The sequence below is a fragment of the Rhinolophus sinicus genome, linkage group LG11 (genome assembly GCF_036562045.2).
Source record: "Rhinolophus sinicus isolate RSC01 linkage group LG11, ASM3656204v1, whole genome shotgun sequence".
In the NCBI taxonomy this organism is placed as follows: domain Eukaryota; kingdom Metazoa; phylum Chordata; class Mammalia; order Chiroptera; family Rhinolophidae; genus Rhinolophus; species Rhinolophus sinicus.
The window spans coordinates 19065913-19077037 of NC_133760.1; the positions used below are offsets into that span (position 1 = coordinate 19065913).

At 47.8% G+C, this 11125-nt stretch overlaps 1 protein-coding gene across 1 annotated transcript in view; it reads left to right on the forward strand.

The window, feature by feature from the left end:
• LOC141567473 (uncharacterized) overlaps positions 1–3193 on the forward strand; it is a 100454-nt gene extending 97261 nt beyond the window's left edge. The window contains exon 3 of the mRNA XM_074314487.1: positions 1906–3193. Coding sequence (XP_074170588.1) covers positions 1906–1926 — 21 coding nt within the window. The 3' untranslated portion in view covers positions 1927–3193. The remainder of the gene's footprint in view (positions 1–1905) is intronic.
• Positions 3194–11125: the final 7932 nt, after the last annotated feature.

Below are 11125 nucleotides of genomic sequence, written 5' to 3' on the forward strand. Positions count from 1 at the left end.
ATCTACCCGATACTGTTATGCAGGTTACATAAGAGACAAATAATGGACACATTTGAGCTCTGGTTTTAAGCTATTGTCTTTGAATAGTTGATGCTTTGAGATCCCCTGTCTTCTGTGTCAAGTACGTCTCCTCTCCTTGTCACGGTCCCCTCTTCTCTATTTATCCTTCTTTCCCTCTTCCCCCCTCCGGTTCTATCTCCTCTTACCCTGATCTTAGCAGCCTGTTCTATTTAAACTTCTCTCAGAGGAGGGAGTGACAGCATCAAGTGTTCTTACCATTCCGGTTCCCTGGTCTGAGAAGGGAAGAAATCAAGAGGAGGGCCTCAGCTAGCCTCAGCTGCCAGATATGCCCTTCATATCTGTTTCATGAACGGCTACTCGGTTCTTAAGGCCCAGATCAAAAGCCTCTTCCTCCAGGAAGTCCTCCCAAACTCCCTTGAGCAGCTGATGGCTGCCTCTTTTTCTCCCCTACAACACAGGCCATTGGCATACTGACCCCTGAGATTCTGTCCCAGCCAGGCTCCTACATTCTCTTGCCTGAGGCCATAGTAACCTGTTGCCACCTGGTGAAAACTCTGGTTCAGGGAGGGGCTGCCAACTCCAGCTCTCTCTACAACCTGTGCCAGTGGAACACCAGAGACTAGTTAAAATAACTAAATAAATATTAAGGGGAAAGTATGGGTAAATGAACCATGAAAACATCAAACGTAACAGGATCCAGCATGAGGAATGTAGGTCGTGTGTCTTCTGCCTACTCTGCTGTCGTCCCAGCCATGTTACAAATGGCACCTTCTCTGAGAGCCACTGCTTCTCTCCCAGCACCTTCTTTCACTCCTTGTTTGTCCTTGCCATTATTTTCCTTGTCACTCTGTTCCTTTTTTCTATAGGAAAGGTCTTCAGATACAAGTTATTATTTGTTGCATACATTTACTATGCAAGCTAAGTGGTTTACACACATACCCCGATGTCTTCCAATGTTCCTGTGGCTTTGTCTCTGTGTGAAACAGCCCTCTGGGAAGCATCGTCTGGCTGCAGAGTGATCCAGAAAAAGGAATTTTAACTTTTATTTCAGGGGTTAGCTGACTGATTCTGTAAAGGGTCAGAGAGCAAATATTTTCTGGTTTGTAGGGCACACAGGCTCTGTCACAACTAGTGAACCCAACTGAACCATTGCAACGCTAAAGCAGCCAGGGACAGCTCATAAATAAATGACAGTGTCTGTGTTCCAATAAAGCTTTATGTACAAAAGCAAATGGTGGGCCGGATTTGGCTGTAGCTTGCTGGCCCTGGCTTTACATGTCTTTTTAAGTCCCAATTCATCCTCAGCACGTCTCATAAAATATTTTCCTCCAGTTTCTAATTCTCTTTGGCATTTCCATAGGTGAGAGCCCCAAGTACTGTGTCGCCCCAGGCAACGTGGCTTTTCTTCCCCAGTTCTCTCTCACCCTTTCTCCCAGTCTTTTTAACACAGATCAGGTGAGCCTCTCTGGCTGGTTTCTTCTCTGTCTCTTTCTGTCCCTCTCTGTCTCTCTCTTTCTCACACACACACACAGGATTTTAACATGGTGCTGGCAGAGGAGAGGGAAGTGAGGCCCGGGTACTGACTGGTGAATACATCTTGTCTCCTCACAGTTTATTAACTCATTCACGTCCCTCAACTGGCTCATGCTTTTGGATGATGATGTCGTTTTACAAAACAGTAAACGGAGGCTCACGAAGCTTCAGCCACTTGTCCAAAGCCAGGCTGTGAGTAAATGATGGGCTGGAATCTACGTTGCGTCTGTACAGCCCCAAAGCTCCCACTCCTGGGGGACGGACCTCCCCCCAGACACCAGGGCTCAGAGCTCCGACCCCTGCCGCCTAGTCTCCTCTTAGCGCTCATCACCATTTCCTGTGTCTTTGCAGGGAATTTGCATCTGGGGCTGAAGACGGCGACAGTCAAGCCCCAAAGCTTTCCTAGGACCCCCCAGGATTGTCTCACATGGGACCCTTCTACACAACGGCAGACAGAGCTGAAGAATTATGGCCAACTGGAAGAAGGGGGTAATCAGAGCATCAGGACCGAACCGGCCGCTTGGCATGTTTTAGGTCCCTTGCAAAGTGCTGTGTACTGAGGAGCTCACTGCTTTGCATTCCTGCTTGCCGAGCGCTGGCACTGTGGGATGGCACTGTTACCCTGTCTAAGGGACAAGGGCTGGGGCTCAGAGAGTCTATGTCATCTTCTCAGTGTTGCAGAGGGGGCTTCCAGCCCTCGTCTCCGACCTGCCACACATGCTGCCTTTAGTTCCTAGATTGTCCCCACCACCAAATTCATGTGCTTCCTGGACACATGACTTTATTTGGAAATAAGGTGGTTGCAGATATGTTTCGGTAAAATGAGGTCATTCTGGGGTATGTGGGCTCTTAATCCCGCATGACTTGTGTCCTTATCAGAGGAGGAGAAGAGACACAAAGACAGACACACAGAGAGAAGACGCCCAAGTGATGACAGAACAGACTAGAGTGGTGTGTCTACAAGCCAAGGAATGCCAAGAATTGCCAGAAGCTCAGAGAAAGGCATGGAACAAATTCTCCCCTAGAGGCTTCAGGGGGAGCACAGCCCTACCAACACCTTGATTTCAGACTGGCCTCCAGAACTGAGAGAGAATACGTTCCTGTTTTCTTAAGTCTCCCGGTTTACAGTACTCTATTATAGCAGCCCTAAGAAACGGATAGTTACTAAACCCCATCACACTAGGACCTGGCAGTGCCAGACTGTGATCCACAGTCAGTCCAGCCTCCAGTGGGGACATGCAGCAGCTCAGCCTCCAGAGCTGAAACCCTGAAGGTTCTGGTGGAGGCCAAGGAGACAGGAAGAGCCTGGAAGGGCAGCCCAAGGGCTAATGGGAGTCGGTTCTTCCCAAAATACTGGCAGGCTTCAGTTTCCTGAATACTCTGGACACTCACTGTCACCCGGGACTGAGGCTTTGTCCAGAATTGGCACAGGGACCCTCAGGATCTGCCAAGATGGACGATGTGGCTTAAGCTCTCTGTCCCCTGCTGCATCATTTGGGCCCAACTTGGCTCCGCATGGGAGGGAGCCAAGGGTTGAGGTCTCAGCCTCTCCTGGCACGTCCCATTGTTGAGCAGAAGACTAAAGAAGGGGCAAAGGGAATGGGAAAGAAAGACAGAGGTCAGGAGGGAGACAGAGAGATGGGAGAGATGACATGGGGTGGGGGGGAGAGAGAGAGAGAGAGAGAGAGAGAGGAAAATAACAGGGAAAGAGAAGACAGGGATGGAGAGAGAGGTTTGAAGAGATGGACAGACACCCAGACAAGTAACAGATGTTGACAAGGAGACAGAGGGTGAGCAAGAAAGACAGAAAGAGTAGGCGATATGGAAAGGGGCAGAGTGAGGAGATGGAGAAAGGGGAAAAAAATACAGAAAGAGAGGGAGACAGGAGGGGGAGAACAAAGAAGTCCAAGGTAGAGGGAGGGAGGGAGAGGCAGAGTGCTCCAGAGCCCTGAGCATGCTCCCTTGCAGGCTGGCTGTGTTTCAGCCGTATCATTAGCATCTTTCACGCCGTGGACAATCCCTGCCGTGCAGTACCACGCCCACTGCAGAAAGTGCCTGAGAGGGCAGCATGCGGATGAGAACAGCCCTGGGGACAAAGGGCACACTCCCCGAGCCCAGCCCTCAGAACGCGGGTTCTGTGTATTCCCAGGGGTGATGTGAACTCCCCCACCCGATAGAGGGCCATGGTTAATGTTCTGAAGTCCATGGGCCTCCACCCTCAGTTTTAATTAGGCATTTAACTGGAAAGGGGCAAGGCCTTCGTATTTCCCCACAGATGCAGCTGCCAGTTTTATCGTGATCCCCTGCAGGACACTGTAAAGACACGGGCTTGAATGAAAGAAGATGACAGACAGGCATGTCAGAATCATCAATTCCCCCACCCCAGGTTTTAAGGGATCAGGAAAATTATCCCAGCTGGAGGGGCTTCCGTGGAGAGGAATGGGCTTTATATTGAGCAGAATTTAACCCTTTGGGAGCTTTCCTAGTTACTTCTCTGACACATAGGGACCTGGAGGGAGCGAGACGCTGTGTCAGGTGCAGCCTTGATTACTTGCAAATGACAGGAAGCCCAACTCCACCTGGCTGAGCTGAAAAACAGAAAATTGGCTCAGTTAACTGGGAAGTCCATGGGCAGTGCAGCTTCAGGTCTGGCTGGATCCAGGTGCTGGGATGTGATCCACAAGCTGTGCCTCTCCTTTCCTCGTCTCTGCTTTCCTCTAGGAGAAATCTGTCCTCACACAGTTCCTCCCAAGTGGTAGTAAAGACGACAACTGGCAGCTCCAGTTATCCTGCCAGCTCAGCAATTCCCCAAGTGCCCCCCACCTCAAATATCCCAAGCTTGACTGTCTTTGGAGAACCTCGAGTATGTCACCATGGTGACCCCTGGCTCCCCTGGAGCTGTAGGTGGGGCTGGTCCCATCCAAACACACGGCCTGAGAGTCGGGAAGGGTCCTCATGGGGAAATCAGTGAGTTAGGCAGAGAATATGAGAATGCACTGTAGTCAGGGCTGAGAGCCTGCATGCATTGGTTTAGCTGTGTTGGTGGCTGCAATACTGAAACATTTCCATGTTGGTGGGTAAACAGCCACTGCCTCGAGTTTTCTGAGTGCTTCCCCGGCTCACCATCTTGGACACCTTAACCGTAAAGTTTGGGTTGCAATGCCTGAAAGAGCAGCTTCTCCAGGACTCCAGTGTCCATGCTATGGCAGATGTTGAATCATTTGAACATCTCTTCAGATCTAGGGACCATCGGGACCCTAAGGATGAGAGTGAGCTGGGGAGAAGGACTGGGCAAGGATGCTTGGACAGCTCCAGTGCCTGCCAAGCAGACTGGTGCTGATGCTGAGTGGTGAGAAGCTAGAGAGAGTGGGGCTGAGCACTCCTGGTGCACCAGCCCCTGTGCCACCTGCTCCACATGGGTAAATGCATTTAACCCTCACCTTGCCTTGGGTGCCATTCCAACTCCATGAGGAAAGTCAAGGCTCAGGGAGGTCAGATGAGCCACCCAAGACACTGGGGACGTAGGTGTCAGCTGGTAGTTACCCCTGACTCCATCTTGACACAAAGTGCTGGGGTCTTCCTACTACACCTGTCTTTTGATGTGGATTCTAGGATTGAAGCTGAGATGTAGGCTGGGGGTTGTCAGGGTCACGTTGCAATTTTCTGTCTCTCCCTGGCCCACCTTCTCCTTCTCTCATTCCAGACCTTCCAGAACACTTCTCACTGTCCCTGCTGACCAGGGAATTGACCCATGCATCCCCAAGACTCCCAGTTTCTCCCTTTAGGATCAGTCTGTTAGCTGGGCAGGGGTGAGGGAGACCCCCCTCCCCAGTTATACAGTAATAATACAGTTATAATAACTGTTAATATCCTTGTGTATTAATTCTATCATCTGCGTTATTTCTGGTTATTTTTGATGGGTTGATTTTTCTTCTCATTAATGGGTTATATTTTCTTGATTCTTTGCATACTGGAAGATTTGGGATTGGCTACCAGATACTGTGAATCTTAACGTATTGGATATGAGATATTTGAGTAGTCTTGTAAATGTTCTTAATTTTTGTATGATCAAAAGTGACAGTTGCAATAATAATGTGAACATCTAAGACATACACAACCTGGTCTAAGATGTGTGTGTGTGTGTGTGTGTGTGTGTGTGGGTGTGTGGGTGTGTGGGTGTGTGCATTAGCAGATACCTAGGCAATTGACTCATGTTTTGAGACTCTACTCTGTGTGTGATTCTGAGCTACGTTATTTCCAGGTCAAGAAATTGGCTTGCTAAGTATCTTTTGAGCACTTGCTGAGTTCATGATTAGGGGGTCACTTCTTTTATGGTCAACCACGAAAGCGAATCACAACCATCTTTCTCCTAACTGCCGTGGGTATGGTGCCACAGTCATTTTCCTTACCGTCACTGCATGAGCAACCACAACCATCTTTCGGGCGTCCACTGTATGCAGGGCAGGTATAAGGCAGGATTTCTTCCCTGAGACAAAGATAGAAAGGTGGGCCCCAGCCATGGACGGGATACCACAAGGCAGTGGAGGGTGTTGCCTGACTGCTTTCCAACAGGTTTTCAGAAACAGGGAGTTCATATCCACTTTGAAAAAGGCAGACTCTGCTGTTTGTCACTCTAGGGTATTCCCAGCAATGCTGTGCCCTTATCACCCACCGAAAAGCTGATCTGAATCTCACAGAGGCCTTTTTTTTTTTTTCTAAGTTAGTAACTTCTTTTTCTCTCAATGCCCACTCCTGCCCTCTCCAACCAATATTTCTATGATTGTAATTTTGCAGATGAGAAAGCAGGCTCACGGATGGGACCCTTATCCAAGGTGGTGCCCACTGGCCAGGGGTAGAGGCAAGAGGTGAGTATGTCTGACTCTAGGGCCCTGTCTCTCCTCCACCTCCCATCCTGCCTCATTTCAAAGTGAGTCACAAGGAAGACAGAGAGCCAGAGAGGTGGAGAGAGCCTCTGCCCCAGCTGCGTGTTCATCAAATGCAGCATTGTAAAGGATCACTTGGCAAAATATGAGCAATAAATTAAATTACTCAGAGAACACAGTCTGCAATCAAAGGCATTGTCTTAGCGAAGCAGAGCATTTGCCTCTCCAAGCTGGGCTCAATTATAGGCCACAAGGAGACTCCATTTCATGTAGACTAGGCTCAGGAACCTCCCCCCCCAAAAACTACCTAAGGGTCACTTCCTGGTCCCTGCCTTCTCCCCTGCTCCCCCAACCTTAGTTCTGAGGGGGCCCGTGAGGAGGAGGTCTGGTTCAAACGACACTCTGCCCAGAAACCACAAGTTTATGAATCCCAGAAGTTTCGTTCGCTCAGGTCAGGCTCAGAGCTTGGCTGACGTTAGAGAAGACATTTTTCTCTGTCAGGCAACAGAATGCAGCTCAAAGACGCCAGCTGCGAGGCCTCAGAGCCCAAGTCTCTAATTAAAACAGTGGAAAATTAGATAACTTCACAAATTCATCACTGCCGCCACTGGCTGTCACAGGAAAGGCTTCAGGGGTTACCCCCACCTTTTGTTTATATGCTAACGGGGTCCCTTCAGTTGGCCTTTTTGTGTGTGTGAGTGAGAGTGTGTGTGTGTGTGTATTCTCGCACGCCCCCACACGCGTGCATGCACGTGTTTGCATTTTCTCTTCCTCTTGTTCTAGTCTTTCCATTCTGGTTCTGTCTTTTCTTTTTCAGCCCAGTCCATAAAATCTTCGGTCTAGTGGTCAACCAAGAAGAAAATTTCATCCGACAGTGATTTTTATCACTTCTCTGAGCTTGAAAAATATTTCTGTTTAAAACAATCTTATTCAACATCTCATTTAATTCTCCCAATAACCAGGCAAGGTGGTTTGATCCACTCTGTGTTACAAAAGATGAAACTGAGGCTAGGTGAGCTTGCTTACCTGGTCCAGGTAACACGGCCAGGAGCTGAGCTGGGACTTGAACCCACCTCTGTCCCACTGAGAACACTTGCTCTCCACCCCTACAGATCTGACCTCACACAGACTCTGCCGCAACCTGTGCCAGAAATCCAAGGGATGGACATGGTCATAGTTGTCGTAACTACCATTTATTGTGTTTCACAAGCAGTCTGTTTTCACTCACCCCAAACAGCATGGGTCAGGTACTATAAATATCCCCATTTTACAGAGAGGGACATTGAGGCATGGAGATTGAAACAGACAATGTGAGCCAGTTTCTAGCCCCTTAACCCTTACAATGCACTACACCCAGACCTCTCAGCCTGAAGTTTCCTCTAGTCACTGGAGCCTTCTCTGCCCAACATGTTGGTATACCCTAAATGCTGGGTTCTAATGCCTTTGAAGCATAAATACCTAAGTTCCTTCATGTCAGGTAGAATAACTCTGAGATGTGATCTGCATGATTTCACAGGGGTTTATAATCTGGTGGGGAGATAGTAAGTATATAAATCTATGTTTGATATAATGTGAGCTACAGACACATGCAACTAAGAAGTAGAAAGCAGGGTGGGGGCTGCCAAAGAATGGAGGGGTGTGGTGCCAGTTTGTATGGGGTGGTCAGAGAAGGCCTCTTTGAGGAAGCATTGATTGGTACACAGAAAGAAGCAAGCTTAAGAGCCATGAGAAGATGTTGTGGAAGAACATGCCAGGCAGGCAGAACAGAATATCACCATCACCATCATCACCATCACCATAGCCACCACCACCATCACGACCACAATCACCATCATCACCATCACCATCACCACCACCATCACCATCATCACCATCACCATCACCACCACCATCACCATTATCACCATCACCATCACCACCATCACCACCATCACCACCATCACCATCATCACCATCACCACCATCACCATCATCACCATCACTATTATAACCACCATCACTATAACCACCACCACCACCATCACCACCACCATCACCATCATCACCATCATAACCACCACCACCACCACCACCACCACCATCACCATCACCATCACCATCACCATCATCACCCTCTCCATCATCACCATCATTATCACCACCATCATCATTCCAATTCTAATTCTTCTAATCCAGTGGGTCTGGGGTGGGACACAGAGGCATTTTCAAAAGAGTTTCCCAGGTTATTCTAACATACAGCCAGAGTTGGGATCTGCTGCCCTAGACTGAAATACTGTATAGGTAAAATTTCATTTTAAAATTCCATATTCACAGAAGCTCTACACAGTTGATTTTTTTACTCCTCCCATTTTACAAATGGGAAGAGATTTAGAGAGAATAAGGGAGTTAAGCAAGGCTACGAGCCCATCAGTTGCATAGTGTCCATGGGATGCTGGCACTCACCCTCTTAGCAGCTGCTCTGTGTGGGCACTGAGTCAGAGGGAAATTCAGAGCATCTGCACATAATATGTGCTCAGGGAATACCTGTGGGCCAATCCAGGTCCCCTGACTTGCAGCCCAGGACAACGCCACTTTCCATCCTTGCCTCAAATTAACATGCTATCGTTCAAAGAAGAAAGCCAGCCATGAGATGCCACAAAATATATAAAGGTGACAATGTCACGATAGCTGTTCCTATGGTTGCTGTTTCTCACTGGATAGAACCCAGAAGGTCACACAGCTAGTAAGTGGCAGAGCCAAGATAGTGCATAAACATTGACTTACGGGATCCCAGCTCCGTCTTCCCCAACCATCTTCCTCACAACTGATTTTGAGAGAAAACACAGCTTGAAACCAAAGGCTCCAGGTCTGAGCAGTGATGAGCTTAGGCCAGTACCTCTCTGAACCTCAGTTTCCTGGTCTGTAAACAGGGTGCTTCCTCTGCTGATCTCATAGGGTTATTATGAGACTAAAGTAGAAGGGATGTGACTGCGTCATGTAAACTTCCAAGCACCGTGCACGTGCCGTGTTCTGTTTCCTCTTATCATATACACAAATGTGGCCGCAGGCAACTTTCAGCTCCCTGCTTCCAGGTGCCACAGCCGCTCCCGGCTGGAGGAGGCCTGTGAACAGTGTTCAGTCTCCAAGCACCCTCTTTGTTCAGGCCTGTGTGCAGGCTTTCCATGCCCTGGGATGCTTCCCTATCTCACAGCCACCACTCGCCGCCATGTGGGCTGGCAGGTAACGTGGGCACAGAACACAGGGTGGGAGCAGGCTGGGGTTGGAGGTTGGCGATTGAGACAGTGACAGGTCCAGAATCAGAACTTCTGGGACACTTGCTAAAAATGCATATTCCGGAGCCCAGCACAAGAGATGTCATGGGGGATCTGTATTAAAGCAACGTTCCCCAGGCAATTCTGGGGCCAGCTGTTTTGAGACCCATTAATTTAATAATGTTTGTTTATTCGTCCAACTAGTAGTTATTGACCCCTACTCTGTGGTGTGCCTTATGTTCCAGCTAGTTAAGGGGCCAGCTCTGGAGCTGCAGGGAATGGAATCCTATCTGGATCTTCCATAGCTTCAGCAGATTATTTAATCTCTGTGGTTTATTCATCAATAATAATAATAATAATAATAATAATAATAATAATAATGCATATGACTGCTTACTATGAGGTAGTTATAGTGATGTGCTAGCAAATGTTCAATAGGCAGCTCTTCAGGGGTGAAAAACCTGACTTGTAGCATCTGCCAATTTCCATGGTGTAAATACTCTCACTGCGGCTGCTTTTAAGCCACTAATGTGAGGTCATTGAACATGGAGTCAGGAGATGTGCAACAGCTCACTATTTCTGTGTATTTCTACCATAGTGATTCAATAGACATAATCCAAGGGCAGAGATATAGCAAGAATACAGTAAAATAATTAGAAAGTGATGAGTTTTGAGTATTTATTACCTTTTTTAAAAAAACATAGTTTGTTTAATTTTAAGTGTGCGTCATAATTTAATTTTTAATAATGGCAAAATTTTAAATTTTATTAAAATTCAACAGCTTCTGCAAGCTAGTATGTGTTAGTTCCAGCACGCTACTGGTTAGCTACTCTGATTATCTCCATTTTGCAGACAAGAACCCTGAAGCACAGAGAGGTTAAGTCATTTACTCAGGGTCATAGGCAGAGCCAGGATTCAAACCTATTAGTTTAGCTTCTGAGCCTGGCCATGGGGATAATATCATATCCATCTCCAGGGTAATTTTCAGGATTAATGCATACAACACTCTTAGAGGAATACCCAGCACCTAGTATGTGCTCAATCAATGCTGGTTGTTATTAACATTGTTCCTGTTCATACAAGCTGGAGATACCTAAGTACATGAAACACAATTTCTGTCCTTGATAAACTCACCAGGCTGGGGGATGAGACACATGCCTGCAAGGCATAACAGAGGCCTCCACACGTACCCTGCAGGGGCACAAAGGAAGAGTTGATCAACTGTTTATGGAACAAGGAGGGCTTCATGGTGGAAGGCATATTTAACCTGGGTTTTGAAGGATGTGTAGGAGTTCAGCAGGCAGTTTAATGAGTCAGGTGGAAAGCCCGGTCACCTGTGTGGCTAAAGGAGCTTTAGCCCAGTTGCTTCTTCATTCTCTCACCCCTTTTGCCATGAAAGTAGATGAAAAATCCATTGCCAAGGGGGCTCAATGACTG